The sequence below is a fragment of the Anastrepha obliqua genome, chromosome 1 (assembly GCF_027943255.1).
Source record: "Anastrepha obliqua isolate idAnaObli1 chromosome 1, idAnaObli1_1.0, whole genome shotgun sequence".
NCBI lineage: Eukaryota > Metazoa > Arthropoda > Insecta > Diptera > Tephritidae > Anastrepha > Anastrepha obliqua.
In genome coordinates, this window is record NC_072892.1 from 71315122 (window position 1) to 71334138 (window position 19017).

Sequence of the window (19017 nt, forward strand, 5' to 3'; positions counted from 1 at the left end):
TAGCGCACAGAAAATATTAATTGCATTAAATTTCTCAATACAAACCGGATTTTGTAGGTGTTAGATTTAATCAAAAAGCTTTCCCATAATAATTTGTATTGTCACATAATTAAAATCCGATCTATTTTGCGTAAGTAAATATTAAAGTGATATTTTTTGGCAAACATTGTACCATTCGAATACCAATGTAAAGTTGAAACATGAAATAAGAGAAAACTTTTATTTCAGATATGGTACATTCGACCGTCGCCAGGTCATAGCAAGCCTCCATATGAAGGCTTGCGATAAAAACCTTCTGCAGTTCAGAGGCGACATACAACTGTAGGTCTATCCATTTGTGTGACAATATCGAGACCCGCAGCATAAATTGCAGAAAGAACCGTCATTCAAAAAGCTTTTCTAAATATACAGTCAATCCGTTACAAAAACTAATAAATCACAGCATCACGGCAGTCAAGCGCGTTCGCATCACACAAATCACATGCGAATAAAGGTAAAGTGGCGCTAGGGAGTAATACATGGCAATTAGTTAGTTTTTGCATGTAACAATTGCACTATTGATGTCAATATCAGAGGTAATTGTCGATTACAGGATTTCGGAATATTTCTGAAATAATCTCGAGACATCGGGATTCGCCCCGTGCCATCATTATTTTAAATTCACCAGAAATTCAATTAGCATAGTGATCCTTTAAGAGAAATAGACGCATTTTATCATAAAAAAAAATTAATCGAACAAGCTTTTGCTTATTCATTATCAGTTCAAAATAATACACACAAACAATTCTGTAAGCAGGAACTTCAAGTGGCTCATAGATAATTACATTCTTAAAATGAATATAATTAATTCGATTTAGGTTTAGGGAGATCAGTCAGATGAAAATGAAAATTGACTTTGCCAAAAAATTACTAAAATTAAATGCGACGCAAAAAATATCTTTCAAAACATAAATAAATACCTGGAAAATTTTTATCATATGAGTACTTTCCTCACTCTACATACTGAACGCCGTATATCAACAAGCGGCCGCCTTAGCTGAGAATAGGTTGTTGCGTTAGGCATGACTTACAAACATTTGAATTTTTAAACAATTTTCCTACAAATACTATTAAAAATAAATAAATAAAAAAATATATATAAATTTTTGACGTGTTAATGTCTTATAATTCGATTTAGCCGGCTGCACGCACGAAAAAATGTGTCGCTTGTCAATGGTCGTTATCTTGCTCATTCGTCGTTATCTTGCTCGTGCGTCGTTACCTTGCTTGAACTGCAACTGAGAGCGCGGAACGAACGACAAAGAGCACAATCGGCCCCCGCGTTCGGCAACGTTCGACATCTGGTTCTATCCTACTTGAGTGAGCATATATTATATATGTATGTATATGCGCATTTGTATATAAATTCACATACTTGTATTTGCATATGCCTTCTTCCTGTGTGCATGGTAATGAACCATTTCTCTGTTGAGAATAGGACGATGATAGGAAAAGTAGGAAATGAAAGGGAGTGTTTCGAGTGCAATGTGTCTTGAAAAAGGCAAATCGATGATGGTGCCTCTTAGTGTAGTTGACTTATTAACGTCTGATGCACAATCGAAATTGAACATATCTTTCATGAATTTGATAAATGTTTCGTCATTTTTCACGTTTGTGTAAATGTAACTTGACCTATTCCATTGCGATTCCGGTTACCTCCTTCTCTATAGCCATACAAAATATCTATCAAACAAATAAAATTAAAATTTTTGAAAATTGCAACCATTCCATCAGTATTTTCTTATGACGTTGTCACGTTAAACTATCGCCAGTAAACCGACTTTACAGGCAACCTCTTTTTTTAATGAGAAAAAAGTGTGCAATTTGTTCTCTACAAATTTATTACGTGGCAAAAATGGAAAACTTTTAATTTAAGAAGCTTTTATTTGAAATATTTTCTATTTGAACTAATCACGGGGTTTTTGGGGTCCCGATTACATTATAGAATAAAAATAGTATTGCTTGTAATAAAAAAAAAATAGAATAATTAAATGCTTCTTTCGGGATTTCGGGATTGATATCCCTAAATTGCAGATTATAGAATAATAATATTAATTTACCGATTTGCATTGTAATTAAATATTTTACTGCACTCCTCCCAATTGCTTGTATTTTTCGCATGTGACTAATTCATTTATGTAAAACTTTTCATAGTAGTAATTAAAATGCTGCAGTGCCAGTGGGATAAAATAATCTGGCGTTGATGACATAATCGGCATCGAAATTGCAATACTATGTGAGTCGTTTACTATTAGATATTTATTATAGTTATTTACTTTTTGAAATAATTTCATTGCTTGCCACTTTGGATTTTGCTACTTGTGTGAAGATGCAGTTAACCTCTTAAATTTGTTTCAGATTTTTATAAATTTCTTACCTTCAGATTTTTAGAATGCATACGAGTATGCAGTAAAGTTTTAACCCACGTAGTCAAACCTTATATTCACTTACATAATTATGTGTATACATATAAACTTATACATGTATATATATTTTAACTCATTAACATACTAAGTACATAAAAACAGATCCCGACATGAATCTAAAATAAATTAATTCTGGTAATGCACCGCAATTAGAATTGATTAGTAATACGTAACATAGAATATTGTACTTATACGAGTACATACATACGCGTTTATATGTATTTGTATGCAATTATAGGTAAAATTAAATGCTTGTTGATACTTGAGAGCTAAATTGCCGGCATTAAGTAGATAAAGAAAATAATTAACAATTTAGTAAACACATTTTTCTTCCATTAATTCTATGCATATTCACTACATTTATGGGAATTTTCCATGCAAAGGTGAGAAGAAGGTTATTGTTAGATAGATGCGAAGCTACCAGTCATGAAAAAGTTAATTCAGCAAGTGATAAATGTGCTTATCTCATAATTATAAATAAATTAGCTATAGTAGAACATTATTAGCAACGCAGTACTTTATTTATCTATGAATTTATACTATTTATTTATTTTCGCATCAAAAATATTTGTCCTCTATTTACGTATACATAGAATATGAATATGCACAGGCTAAAATATTGTAGTATACGAATATAGAATTTACGTATACTATTTTAGCCTGTTTAGCCGGCGTTAAACTGGAACTTTCAAGGCATCGCCGCAGAGCCCGTCCTAAAGGAGCACGGAGCCGTAGCCTACAAATAATAATAATTTTAGCCTCTTCGACCGCGAAAATATTTGAATACCAACTTCTTAATCAGAATTTTTAAATCAGAATTTTGGCCTATTCCAAAACTAAAGTAACTCGAAAATGCGTTACTAATTTTTTCGTGCTCATCGACGACAAATAACAAATGCTAAGTGGAATGTCTGTAAGTTAGGATTTAAGGGATTTTTCAAAACAGGCGTTATTAAGGACGATACCTTTTTTATGTCATCTTTGATATTTGTCAAGTACAATTTTGAACAATGAAACAGCGCCTTAACATATCGCAAAATTAATTTTTTTTTTTGTGGAAATAATCATCCGAATGAGTCGGAAATGCAAAGGTTGGTAGAAAAATGTCAAGAAACTGATTCTGGTGGATAGAAAAAGGAGTGGCGGACCAAAAACTGTTCTGTTGAGAGTATTGACTGTAGCGCAAAGTGTTGCTGAAAAACCCTCAACATCGATATCTCGTCGATTATTTTACGGATTTTACCTATAGATGTGTTGATGTTGAACACTTAAATGACGTAATTTTTCACATATAACTGTTAAGAGCCGTATTTTGAATAGAAATAATGAAACCTGAAAGAATCTTACATGTTTTATCTTAAAATAACATCTAGGCGTGTCTCTTGAAATACCCTTTGTAATGCAGAGTGGATCTTTCTGTTTCCCTGCGTAGAATACCTACGGCCTGTACGGCTTATCGCTGTAATATCTAAGATACTTGTCGTCGCTTACGGGTAAAATTTCTCAAATTTTCTCCAAAATTTTTATCGCGAGCACTCTAAGGGTCACCTCATCGAATGTTGTTATCGTCCAAGCCTCTAAATAATGCATTACGACCGGCATGATGAGAGGCTTATGAGAAGCTCATTTGTGTATAATGCGAGTCATGGACATTAGAAAAACATTTTAGAAGCTTTGATTCAAAAGTTGATCCGAATTTATACATTTTTGTAAATGCGAATTAATATCTATTGAGATCATTTCAAACCAGGGCGCAATAATTTGAAAATGGAATAAATGGAGATATTTAACAGACGATTTACCTAAAATATAGTAAAATACTGAATCAAGAGAGATGCCGTAATGGATGCCATATTGCACAAAAACACATTGTAACAAAAAAAAAAATATATATATATATATATTTAATCCAAGGAATCTCATAGTAGCTTTTTGATAACTTATGGAAACTATTTTACTTATTTTGTTATTTGTGTCAGTAATTTTTTTCATTTTATGACACCTCAAAATCTACAGTTCTCATTGTATATGAAGTTGTGAGATATCATGGCAGAAACTGTATCCCAAGTCATTCAAAACTATTATTAAATGTTTATAAATATTGCTCATGCCTGAATCTTTCATTTAAGGGGTTATATACCTTGTGTTGAACTAAAAAATCGAAAACAATTTTTATAGCATATTCTAAAAGTAGATCGTCTTAAAAATATCAATTCAAAAAATCATGAAGATCGGAGCACTAGAACGAAAGTTACAGACCGTGGAAGCGCATTACCTTTCATGGAACGAGAAGTGCACGCAAAACTTTAGACGCGATTATCTGGAGGTCGTGTTTTTTGAAAACTACCGTCGCGGTGATCATTATTTGTCAAAAGTTATTTGACCGATTTGCATAAACTTTTTTTTTTAATTATTCGAAGTTACAACCTCGTGAATCTGAACGGTTCACTTTTTATAAATATTTGCATAGTTCGCTGGAATTAATTTTTTTTTAATTTTTCAACCCCTCAAAAATCGTTTTTTTTTTGTGCAAAGCGGTTTTCATATCCAGAAAAATTTTTTTTGTGTAAATAAACTATTCAGATTCACTAAAAAACATTTTTCTACAATAATCAGTTAATTTTTTTGATTTCAGTTGAGCTGCTCATGCGCTGCCGTGATCACCGCAAGCCTCTTCTAAAAAACGGCGTTTCGGAGGAGGAGCGATATCAACAATAAATAATAACATTTTTTTTTAAATAAAAACACCAAAAATGTATTCTTCGAGAGTTACCCTTCAGTATGATGCATGCCTCATTTAAATAAAAGTTCTAAAACATATTTAAAAAAATTATGATAATCGTCCTTTTTTTCGGGCTCACAAGGTATATAACCCCTTAAGCTATAATACTTGAAACTGTAAAACAGTGCTATGGACAAAATATTACTAATATAGATACACCGTGGCTGTTGTGCCACAAGTTACTCAAGGGTATCAACATGTTCCTTTTTGGGTCATGCCGTAATTAAGTTTCTGTGGAAGTCACATCTATTACCTCCACGCGGTGACGGGTGGAAACAATTGTGCATTGGACATAGGCGCGGCTTGTTCTTCAAATAGGTCGTAAGGCCTATCTGATGTATGTACAATTCGCTAAGATAGATCGGGCGGAGGGAGTAAGCCCAGATGGTTTTTTCGACTGTATTTCTACGGAGCTACCTCGATACCGGGTCACCTCGGGGTATAACCATGACCTTGCCGTGGTATGGCGCGCTACCCTGGTCAACCATTATGTTTCCCCTTCCTTTTTATAAGACGGTGACGGTGATCGTACGAAATAGATGAAATTTTTTAAAAAACAAACAACCTCTATGGACAAGCATTCCTTAAATGTAAAATAAGTGACAGTACAAATAATATACTTTTGGTCAAGAAGTCGAAATCTTGTACCACCAATACCGGGGCTAGCCCTGGTAAAGGTGATAAAACCGAGTCGAAAGCGACTGATACCTCCGTAGTAGCAGATCCTGCACGGCATGGCGTGCTGCCTTCAGGCTACGGGAACGCTTAAAAACGGTTCCAGAGGGGTGTGGTCTGACAAACAGAAGAATTCTTTTAGTTGGGCATCAAGGGTAACGGAGGAGTCCCCTCGGCCCTCTGAACCGAACCCAAAACGTCCTACATCGTTTTAGAAAGTCACAAAGCTGGACGATCCTAAGGGTGGCGAAGCGTTCCTTTTGTAGTCTGCAAGGACTCGGTGGTCGCACTGGCGCGATCTGACGATTTGGTAAGCTATGGCTTTTCGCCCACAACATTGAGGGTCTACAATAAGGACAGGACGTCTAATTTAAAGGACCCGTTTGGAGCTGAGATAGGCCTCACGGCGGAGCCTGGCACTGGTTCTAATACTGCGACAGCGCTACGAAAGGCATCTGTTGATGGTAATATCTCTTCCTTGTTAGATAGAGTATTTTATACTAAACCCACTGAAGAGTTACTGGCATCAGACTCGGATGCTGCTAATAAAACGGTGGTGGAGATGAAGTCCAGTAACCATGATGTTACGGGTTCTTCCAATTAATTGACACCACTCAAAGGTTGTCTCTGCCAACCTCATAATCCACCTATCAAAAGGTGGACATCATATTGTCCCGATTCAAGAACCGTGATACCCATGGACTTGTGTGTGGTCTAAGAACTCAAAAATATAAGCTGATGTATGCTCGCAACAAAGGTAATCCTAGAGCGTGCGTACTAATAAGAAAAGGGATAAATGATTTCATGCTCTCTAATTATAGCGACACCGATCAGTTGTCTATTAGGCTGGAGTCAGGAAACGAACGGATGTGGCTATCTTCCTGTTACCTCGCACATGATCATGAGAAGCTACCAAGATTAATATTCAAAGCGCAGGCGCAGAATCTTGGCGCAAAGCTAATTAATGGTGCGGATGTGAGTATCTCTTTGATTATCTGATAGGAACTAAGCTACGGATTTGTAATAAAGGTAACAAACCTACTTTTGTCATAAGTAATAGACAGAAAGTGTTAGACGCTACTTTTGCTTTTGACACCGTTTAACAGAATTGGGAGCTGGAAAGTTTTGGAAGAACATTCCTTCTTTCTTCTGGTAGAAATATCAGAAAAAACAGACTGGGGAAAGTATATAGCTTGTATCGGGGTTACCCTAGGAACATGCCCATCTGTTGTACCACAAAACATAGAAGGACTAGAAAATTTAGTGGACAAGATTACATACAACATGAATGCTGCTTTAACTGAAGCCTGTCCCAAGCCTAAGTGGTGGACTAAACAAGTTTCAAAAAACAAGCAGAAGCACTTTTAATGAGGCAAAGAAAACACGTCTCGCAGAAGATTGGAAAGGCTATAAAGATGCTCTGAAGATCTATAAGAAGGAAATCAGAATTACACAAAGGCTTCCAAGTTTGCCTTTTTTGCGGAAAGGTTAAGGGGGCCACTGAGATTTCCAGACTTCGTAAGATATTAGCGGGAAGTCCTCAAAATTGGGAACTGCTACAGAAAAGTGATGGTATATTCACTACAATCAGCAAAGGGTCTTTAGAACTTTTACTCATTTTCCAGGCTGCTCAGACATTACTGTGCATGGCATGAAAGACACAGTACACTGTCGTGAAGTCAGAATAGAGGCTATATCTGAGGATCGCCTCTTATGGGCGAGTGGTATTTATCCAGTGGAATTGCAGAAAGTCGCTGGATATTTAACATACTGGCTACTAGCAATCTTCAGAGGTTGCTTTCTTATGGTCATAGTATGACTCTTAAGTGGAGACAAGTCAAAAGTGTTCTCATTTCAAAAGCTGGTAGAAAGTTACATACTCCCTCAAATGACTTAAGACCGATATCTCTTTGTTCTTTCCTACTGAAAACTTTGGAGAGGTTGATAGAGTTTCATTTAAGCCTAACTATAGATAAAAATCTTATCTCTATGTCACAACATGCCTGCACGAAAGAGAAATCGGTAGAGTCAGTTGTACATAACATTATTTACACGGCAGAGAGTTCATTGCACAAACAAGAATTTACTTTAGCTGCTTTTCTTGATATTGAAGGAGCCTTTAACAATGCTGAATGGGAGGCAATCACTGCAGCATTCACTGATCTTGGGGTAGAACCGGTCTTGGTAGGCTTCATTAATAAAATACGAATCTAGGAGAATCGGTGCTCAGGAGACTGGTGAGTACAGGTACACCGCAGGATGGAGTTCTCTTACCGTTTTTATGGAATGAAGTTGAAAATAAACTTATGTTAATACGGGAACCGGTGGGTTGTAAGCGGATAGCTTACGCCGATGATGTTGTTATTGCTGTCTCTGGTAAATTTCTATCTACATTAAGAGACCTAATACAAAATTCTCTAGATATACTTTCTGGGTGGTCTAAAAGTCAATGAAAACACAACTCATATTGATCACTAGGAAACACAGAATCGATCAGATAAGTCCAATTATGCTCAAGGGGGAAGCGCTTGGGATTTCGGAAGAAACCAAGTATCATACTTGGGACTAAACATAAATAGGAAACATTCGTTGTTGTTATTGTTTTAGCAGCATAAACATTCCCCATACTTACATACAGGGAATGCTGTTGGAGAGACAGTCCTTGGCCGGATATAAATCTGGGTCGCTTCGGTTAATAGAACCGACTGTCTGCCAAACATTCGTATTATCTTATGCTGAGTGTCGAGCCACAGAGATATACCGGGGAACTGTAGGGTTGACCAACTTGTAAAAGAAGGTACCTGTATGTCAAACATAAGTAATTTATGGGGTTACCTCTCGAAACTTGTAAGCTTCTTATTATGGACGCACTAATCAGTTCTGTAAATCAAAGATGGATTAGAGCCAATACTTCTGAAATTGCTAGGCAAACATGGCCAAGGCTAAATCTACGTCTGTCCAAGAATATTATAAAATTGGATAGACTTCAAATTAATATAGGACCCTAGGAAGGGCCCTCACAGGACATTGTCTCATAGGAAATCATGCAAGGAGATTAGACGTTTACATGCATGATTTCTGTAGCTGCAGGATTGAGGAGGAGTTGAAAGCAATTCAACATCTTTTTTGCACATGCCCGGCTCTAGCGTGAAGTAGGAACGGATATTTAACATCCTACTTCTTAATGAATATAGATAATCTATACACCTTACGTGTCAACAACATTTTAAGATTTGTCAAAAGCAGAGGATGATTCAATATGGAAGGAGAAATGTAGCCCAGCCCCTGCGGTTCTCAACGGATCCATTTCGTGGTCTAAATGGCATCCCTGTCTCTATGTGTGATGCGGCTACTAAACCTTACCAAGATACACCTCGCGATATAACGATTGCACATAAAGACTTTGGCCAGTTTTGAATATGTTTCGTTGTTTTTTTTGTTTAGAATATTAATTTTTACTACATGCAACTTCAATTCCATCTGAAAGGGTTTCCTCTAAAGCTAGTCAAATACGGAAATCTGAAATGAAACGACAAAGACCAGGGGAAATAATTGTCTGATGCAATTTCTATATTTAGACGAAAATATAAGCATTTTTGAATTTCGATGTTTTAGCTTAAAATTTTATTAATATATAATATTTAAGTCAGAATGGTTTAGTTAGTAAATTTTAATGAATACATTCAATAGTCGAAATCATTCCGTGTATAACTATCCATAATTGAAATAACTCGTTTTTCGAACATTACCTATCTCAAATAATTCAATTTCGTGCTTATTTGGAATTGTAGAATGTTTTTCATTCAAGTTATCCTTCAATAACTCTGTGCAACAACCCAAACCAGGCCGTTCTTTGTTAATAGAGGGTCTTTCAAAAGCCGCACCTAGATGTTGTTTTAAAATAAAACATGTAGAAATGTAGATTCTTTCAAGGTTTCACTTTTTTCAAAATACGGCTCTTAAAAATTGTATGTAGGAAATGACATCATTTAAATATCTAACAAGAGAAAGCCTACAAGTAAAATCCGCCAAATAGTCCATTCGTGAATGCTCAATTGTTGAGAACATCGCACATTTGTGCAAATACTACCGCTGCTATTAGATAATAAGACCTAATTTGCTGAATATCATTATTTTAAGATAGATTGCAAATAAAATACTTACAACAAAAAAAAAAAAAAAAAAAACCTTTGAATGGTCGACTCATTCGGACGATTTTTGCCACCAAAATAATTGCGAGTTTTACTTTTTTTATTTTCATAATAAGTTTGAATAACTTAATCGCATTGTTCTATCGTGTAAAATTGTACATCTGTCTACTTGATAAATATCAAAGATCAGATAAAAAAGTCACCGTCTAGAAATTATTCATCTGGACGTCACTTTTGAAATACCCTTTATTTTCTGAGAGTATACCTATCCAGTAATGAAACACTCGATAGATTTGCAAAAGTTAGCTCGGTTTTTATTGTTTTTAAAAAATTCCTTGCAATACACCTTTGGACGAAATGAAGGGTTAATACATATGCAGAAAAACTTCACGGGAAAGATTTTCTTAGAACACTTGAACCCATTAGCTGCCACCTAAAATGTTCGCATTTCTTCAAGAAATCCCTCAAAATAATAATTTGGAAAATCGTTGGAGAATTAAAGAATGCTCTAGAAACATATTCTTCGAAACATTTTATTACGAGCCTTCTCAGGCAAAACCTTCACGTCATAGTTATGCACAATATAAAAAAAAGTTGTGCAAATATTTGGATTTTTAATAGCACTCAGCCATGGTTTCCTTTTTTTGTCGTCATTATTTGCTAGCGTAACCCCTTCGAGTATCTCACGTACCGCTGGAGGTATGTGCACCACAGTTTGTGAAACGCTGCTCTATATGCTTGCACATGCCTTACTTTCTTACGCCTGCGTCATTCCACTTTCAGCAACATGTTTCTGCGCAACATTCGATCATCATCATCTTACCATGACAGAGGAAAAAGTCAAATAGAACTAAACAAGTGTTGCAAAAAGTGAAGGTTACATTACATACTCTGATTTTTGTTATTGCTGCATTGCTCATGCTACAAAGAAAAAGCTTGTTGACAATTAATGCTCTAATTATGTTCGCGAGAGACTTAAAGTAAAATTGCTACAACAAAAACAAAGAAAAAATTTGCTAAGAATGTTGTAAAAGTGAAGCATCACTCGGTGCATGGAGACTACCAGTTTAATGGTAGGCACAGTCTGGGCTCTGGCTTCCGTTTAAACGTTTCACAAGCGGGCGAAGTGACTATGCAACAACAGCTTTTGTTGGCCAATTTGGGTATTTGTACCATATTAGTGAGTGTGGGGGCAACATATTTTAGTGATTTTGTCACACTGCGCCAACAAAAAAATTGGTCATTGGAGGAGTTAAATACCGTACTGGAAAATACTCGTAATCACAAATCAAGAGAATGGAATCGTTACTCCAATGTGGCCGATCATTATGGGCTGCGTTTTAAGCCTTTGCGTAACATGCCACGCTTATTTTGGAATAAATTCTCTCCAACGGTGCCCACGGATGCAGTGGATACTGTAACTACTGAAGTGGAATCAACGGAGGAATATGACGATGATGAGACTGAGGAAGAACTCATAGAGCAACCAGTGATCGTGCTACCAACCGAACGTCCATTGCGTGCGTCTACAGCGAGGCCAACCATACTAGCTACAACACCTACAAGAGTCAAGGTTATGATGACATTCCCTACAACAGCTAGTTCTGCTTTACCTTCCGACACCTTGAACTCAATTATGAGACCACCACAAATTGGCACTGCCGCTGTAAAACCATTACTTTTCCATGGCTCCCCTTTCAAGCTCAATATCTTACAGCAAAAACATGGTACCAATAAAACGAAAGGCAAAGGTTTCCTCAGCCTATTCGAAGTCATCAAATTCGAGAATACCAAGTGCTCAGTGGCCATGGGTGAAATCGATGTACGACTACGCACACTGGAGGGAATTTGTTATCATGAATTTGAGTGCAAAAGTTTAGGTGGCATACCGACGGAGTCATGTGCAGAGGGTGTGGGGGTTTGTTGTGTATGTGAGTTCTGTGTATGAAGTGGAAAAGGTTTGAGTTCGGCTTCAATTGATTTATTATTGTACTTTCTATGGCATACAGTTTTGACTGGCTGCGGCGATACAACAAAACAATCAGTGGTCTACTTTGAGAGCCCCAACTATCCGAATCCAGTTCGTGAAATGTTGATTTGTGTGCTGATTATTAACTTGCGTGACACTGTGCAACAGTTGCGACTTGATTTCATAATGTTTGAGGTGAGTTATTAGGAATCTTGTGTCGCTTATGAAATGTATTAAAAATTATGTTTTCTCTATTTCGCAGCTGAATCGACCGACAGATGGGGACTGTTTGGACGATCAATTTATCGTATCTGGTCAAAATATTAATTTTGTTGTGCCAATACTCTGCGGCATAAATACAGGACAGCATAGTAAGTTGAGAAGTTTTTCATTAGATATTTGAAATAATTACTTGCTTCGATATTTGTTGACCAGCCCTAGTACACAATGCTTCAAGGGCATTATAACTTTATTCGCGAGATGTAAGTTGCGCATGCCCACCTGCCACATAAGGGAGATTTTCAAAGTTGAAAAATGTTAAAAGATTAGACTTCAGATCTCTCAAGAGTTGCTAGACTTTGGCTTATCCTATTTTATTGATTTTTAACAAATCCTTCGAGACGAACAGTTTTTTACGCTTGTAAGGTTACTTTCATAAATATTATTTTCAAAAGTAGGAACACGAAGAAGCTAATTGTAGACCATTGACGGCCTCAAAATTGTTGCATTGCCAAATTAAAATGTTTACTTCTCAAATAGCCGCTTAAGCTCTGTTAATTAGCTCGGTTTTATGGCTAGTAGGCGTAACGTTTGGCAGCTTTCTCGGGAATGTCTTTCAAGTCGCTGCTGTGCACACGGATTCTTCAAGTGCGCTTGATAAATGTAGTCGTTTTATCTTTTTTTCGATGCTTTATATAGGACGCCATGCAGTCTTCTTAAACTGGATGAAATCATAGCTGTTAATACTCGTATATTCTCACATTCTTTTTAAACAAATTCTGGTGTTACACAGGGAAGCGTGTATATTAGGCCTATTTGTTTTTGTAATTTTTATGAATGACACATAAAGTTTTTTTAATTTCGTAAAGCTTATTTTGTATGCTTTTTATATGAGGATTTTGTTACTCTACATTATCGTGTCTGGCAGACTTTTTCAATCTCCAAAGATACATATGTAATTTGGTCGTTTGGTGTTGTAAGAATTAACTAAAATTAAAAAAACAACATGGAATAGTTGTTAATAGTTATTTATAACAACTATTCCATGTTGCTCTCCTATCTCTACTAGTGGACCTCATAAGGTAATCCTACGAAAACTACAGATCTAGGTATGGTGTTTGACTACAGATCCCCATTTCAAAACCGCTTAACCTAACAAAGCTGGCTATATTGGCTTTTATTCGTCATTTCAGTTCGGTCTTATCCCTGTGCCTTCTAAGATAGATTATGCCGCTTTAAAGCCCGGATTACTTACTATGCTCATCATATCAATATCTTTCAACTAATTCAATACAAATTTCCATAAATATGTTCTATACTCTCAACATTTTTTGACCGTACTACCCCCTACCTTGCTAAATGTCTGCTAATTAACCTTAAGCCACCACAAATGGTGCGGTAGACTGTCCATACCCAAGGATGGTAGATAACCAGGTTTGGCTATCCGTTATGGTGGAAAACAAAATTGTGAAAGTACGGCCCGAACGGGTTGACGGGTGGTGATCAAGCTAATCTACTTCGGTCGGAAAAATCGGTCAGTTAAACACAAATTCGACGGGGCACTATTGCGACGGGACGGCTTTCTGCTGATATTTTGTGGTGAAATCTTTTCTATTGCTATATTTGTGAAGAAACTCGTTGAAGTTTATTGTTACAAAAGAATATATTCCTTCTAAATTATAATTACAATAATTATTGTAAATTTTCTGGGTTTTCTTGCAAATCGCTGCTTGTAAACAAACAAATTGTCATCAAGTGATCAAAAAAGCAAACCCGAGTTTTCGGCCCGTCTGAGAAAATAAAAATTAATCTAATAATTTTCCCGTCGCCAATCCGTCGCTGCTGCATTTCTATGCAATTTCATTCTATTAAAAGTACTCTAATTTTGACATCGGGTACTCGTCAACCCATTACCCCCTGTCCATTGCAATTCTCTTCAAGGGGTAACTCCGACTGGCACGTCACCGGGGACTCGCCTGCAACAGAATTCTGCCCGCTCATGTAAAACCCACTCGTCCAGTCAGTTGAGTTATTTCACACGATTCAGATTTCAACACCATCTCAGTTTTTTCGTAAACCAACCGCTGTCATGACCACTCGTACGTTGGCTATTCTTTCAAATTCGCTGAAGTCCAGTTAACGGCCTGATCTTGGGCACGCCTCAATATGTTCACCATTGTCCGTATCTATTTGCACACCTCCATTTCGCTTTTCTACAAAGGGGCTTAAGAAATTACGTAATTTTTTCTTTGGCGATAGTAAGAACAATTTATGTAACTAATGCTTCTGCATTTAGATTCTTAAAGGAGTTCAAATTGCTCTCAAATTATTCTGCTCTATTCTTCTTTTACTCAGAAACCGGTCCCAAACTATTATTGAATGAATTAATTAGTTAGTTTATACCTAACATTTATGTTTTCGTTGTGATATGTACCGATTGTAACACTTTCTGGATTATCAAGCAAGTAAATAAATAAGTAGGCGAATGCCGATGAATCGTTGTAATTCTCTTAAATTCATTTGTTAGAGTATCCTTTAAAACCAATTTTAAATACCATTTCAGTTTATGTTGATGTCAGCAATTCTTTTGAGAAAAAAATATATTTTTCGTTCATTACCAAAGTGGCTACGGGTGATCGATCTTTCAATATAAAAATTGTGCAGGTATGTTAAAAAAAGTAAATTTGAAGCACAATTTTTGTTTGGAAAATATTTCCAAATCTTCAAAATGTGTGTATATATATAATCTTTTATTTATTTATGTAAAAATTCAAAATAAAAATTTGGGATTTACCCCTCTCCAGCTCGAAGATGCTCTTGCCCCCGATGGTTGTTTGCAGTTTTTCACGGAAAATGAAGGTGTTATGAAGTCTTTCAACTATGATACAGAAGGTGCATTTGTTAGCAGTGCACAAGCAACATATTTGGTAACTTCGAAAACTATTCCAGTTCCCTTGAATTATTGAGGTTTTTTTTTTACTTTCAGAATAATCTAAATTATGCCATCTGTCTACAACGTTCCAAAGATATGTGTTCAGTTAATTATAACACAGAGCAAAATGGTGGCGATCAATTGGATTTTCAGATAATTAACAAAGATGAAGGTGAGTGAGTTTTTTATTAGATAGGAATGGAAGTGAAGTGAAACGAAATATTAGGTGAATTAAAAAACATTTCTGCTAAATGCCTATAGTAAGCCTTATCTCGCGATAAATATAATATATTGTATCGAATGGCACTATTCTACGATTTAAATGTGTTTGGTACAGTTAGTTGTGCATTACAGCCTTATCGAAAAGGTGAAAAAGATGAAATCGACACATTCTTCAATACCAAGATGAAAATTCGAATCAGACGGCAAACGTTATTTTGCTGTTTATGAACACCATACAGTGTTGAATGCAACAGCCAAACCATGGTTCCATTTCTTCTGCCTATACGGTCATCTAAGATGAGACTCGCTATAGTAAAATTAAATCAGGGAAATCGTGGAGTGGAACCGGCATCGGAGCACTTATTGCGTATGTAGAAACTGAAAATGATCCAGAAAACAGTTCGGCCTCAAAAATAAGCTCCATGTATCGATGCCACATGAATTGAGGCAAAAGAATCATGACGCTTGCGACTCTTTGCAGAAACGTAACAAAGTCAACCCATTTTTGAATCAAATAATAACTGGCGATAAAGAATGGGTCAGGACCAACAGCCGAAATAGATTATGGTTATATAGCAGTGAGGTTGCCTAAATGAAAGGTTTAGTTGTGTGCTTGGTGGGAATGGAGGATAATCATTCATCTTACACTATTCCCATTGGGTCAAATACTCAATTTGCTACAGGGGCGGCTGGAACTTGGGAATAGGGAATGAATTGCTTTATTGAGACAGCGCCGGACCGTAAACTTCTATAACCACGCGGAAGAAACTTTGATGATCTAAAACGGAGGTTCTATCCCATCCACTGTATAGTTCGAAACTTGGACCAAGTTTTCATAACCTTCCGAACCATTTGCAAAATTTTCTAGATGATGCAAGACTGGTTTGACAAGAAATTGTGAAAATAAGTTAGTCAATTAATTTCACAAATACTCGTAGACATATGAAATTTCCTGCAAAATGGGGAAAAGTTATCGAGCAAAACAGCGCAAATTTGTTTTAAATTGTATGCATGGGATTGTCACTATGTCAATTTCATGTCGAAAGAAGGCGAGAAAACACTTAGGTTTTCTTATTTTACAGGGAGTTTTTTCCTTCTTTGAAATTGGTCCTTAGACTTTATATCATTGGCAACATTTTCTGGAAAGTTCTTTGTCTCTCTAATCACTCGGCTTCCGCCCATACATGAAAACGAATTTCACTTTATCTATTTTAACGAAAACTTTCGTAGACTATTGGATAGATTAGTTAAAAAATTAGAGTGCATTTTTGAACGATGTTACTTTAAGAGAAATATGTTGGATTTGAGTTAATAATGGCAGCAGTTTTAATTTTTCTAATTTTCATTTCATTTTCATTGACCCGTTCAACGTAAAATAATTTGGGCCTCCTTTTTTAAATACTATTTACTAAACATTTTGTGTAAATGATTTTTTTCCCAACAACATCAAATTCTCTTTACTATATTTCGTATTTCTAGATGAAGTTGATTTAGTGCCCGATGGTCAGGCGGGCGCTGGTATTTTCAATTGCCCCGACGACTATATCGCAATCAACCAAGTGCGCCTCTGTGGTGAGCGTTTCAATGATGGCACCGTTACAGATGACTTCACTCAAAATGCACCGGTTAAGGACGTCGCGGCGGGACCAATTATATTGCCAGTGCGCAGCGATGACGAGTATGTGGGTCGTGGCTTTCGCCTTGTCTACCAGCAGGAGCTATGTGCTTGAGCTGTATTTGCATATGTGCCTATTATGTGGTACTATGCACCCTTTACGTGCTTTTAGTTTTATGATTTTCTATTGTAAAATTTTGTAAATTTGCATGTGGCAAAATAAAAAGTGTAAACACATGACAAATTTTGTGATGCCATGACCGCGTTGTGTCTTCAAGTAAGAAGAAATTTAGTGTTTGCTTTGGTGGGCAGCAAGACTTACTTGTTCCAGTTACGCTTGAAAATTTGAATTGCAAACTGTGGTCATGGGAAAAAATATGGCGCTGCTACAGCTGTCGCCAGATAGCACAGATTCTACAATTAAATGGTTGTATATATTTGGTTTTTTGTATGTTTCTTGGCAGGCGCCTCATAGGTCCATACGTGGGCATTGCTTTCCTTCCTTCATTTGTATACGAGCAATACATATCGCCCATTGTTCCTTTGTAGTGCTTGCGCTTGCGCTTGCCATGATTTATTTTGGACATCATTGGTGGCTTTGTCAACACTGAGTTTCTCAGCGCTTTTCCATTCCATTGTATGCTGATTTGATTCGTTCGGCAGTCAGTTTGTCGTCATAGTCATCGCCATCGCCATCGCCATCGCTATCGTCGTTGACAACACCCGGCTGAGTGCAAAACGTCGTTCAGCCGTCGCTGATGAGTGATCCACTGATCGTGTCATATGCAGCAGTTTTTCTTCCGCTTTGCAGGCCAATATGTTTGCGCTGTGTATGTGCGCTTTGCCGACATCAAACATTACTAGCGGCCTCAGTGGTTGCCACCTTCAGCGCCAGCGTATTTGTCTTTACCGTTGCCGTCATTGCCGCCGCCGTCGCCACCATCATCATCGTTGCCGTCGTGTGTCAAAGCGTTTCGAATTTGATTTCGGCACATTTTGGCATATGTCAAGGAGCCACCTACGACTCAGCTCTAGCGCTCGCAGTCAAAGTTACTTTGATTGGGTTTTAGGAGAGTTCGAAGTTCGTGCTTTTATTGCCCATTTTACAAAGGTTTTATTTCTTGTTTTTGGGGGAGTTCTCTTTATGATTACTTGTTTGTTTGCATGTTTGCCTGTTGCCAGTTGCTTGAGTTGACAGGTTTTTCACATTTTAGTTCTGCATCCAATGCTGAAATTTATAATTCAGCTTAACTGTGACAGCATCAAGATTCAGATATCCGTTGGGAGATAAATGGATTATTTTGCAAAGGGTTCACCTACCATTTTCCTATTTTTTCTTTCTATTTCTTTCTATCGTTCTTCATTTTGTGATAAATTCAAAATTAACCCACGCCTTATTTTCTTTAGTGTAACGGCACCTTAACATATATTTGCATATTCGCATTAGATATTTTGATTTTATGATATCCTCACTCTTCCATTTACTCCGCATTCATTCACTCCCGCAATCGTTCACTTTTCTACATAGGACGTCACTTGTCGCGCTCTGCGTACTTCCACCTCCTACAAGGTACCTGCAGCGAGTTTCACCATTAAACTTTTGTATTATATTAAGTTATGCCAAATGATGTTGTTTCTGTGGTGCTGGGGTTAAAGAAACTCAGATTACAAATAACGCTATTTTCATAAGCCTTGTCGTAGGGTGGGCATTTAATTTCCTACCAGACTATACTAGTTTGTCATCATTTCTTCTTACATGGGCCAAAAACGCGGACTGTGTCGACTAAAAATCAGAAGACCCTATAAGCTTTTGAGAAAACTTTTATAGATCTATGGTTCTCCCCCAGTGACATATTGAACTGGTGCCAGCATAAACCTGCATAGTTCCCGATTTGAAGGACAACACGAAGACGACTCAAATTGTGATGAGCTGTTACTTTCTAAGTGAGAATATTTTGATTCCAACGGAAGCTCGAATCGAATGATC

The 19017-nt window shown here is 36.8% G+C and overlaps 1 protein-coding gene across 1 annotated transcript; it reads left to right on the forward strand.

Moving 5' to 3' along the window:
- The first annotated feature begins 11205 nt into the window (after positions 1-11205).
- Positions 11206-17240, forward strand: LOC129253520 (uncharacterized). The gene is made up of 7 exons (XM_054891939.1): positions 11206-12004; positions 12083-12237; positions 12305-12413; positions 14825-14925; positions 15066-15188; positions 15248-15365; positions 16895-17240. Exons 1-7 carry the CDS (start codon positions 11206-11208, stop codon positions 17143-17145), a joined length of 1656 nt encoding a protein of 551 aa, XP_054747914.1. The 3' UTR covers positions 17146-17240.
- Positions 17241-19017: the final 1777 nt, after the last annotated feature.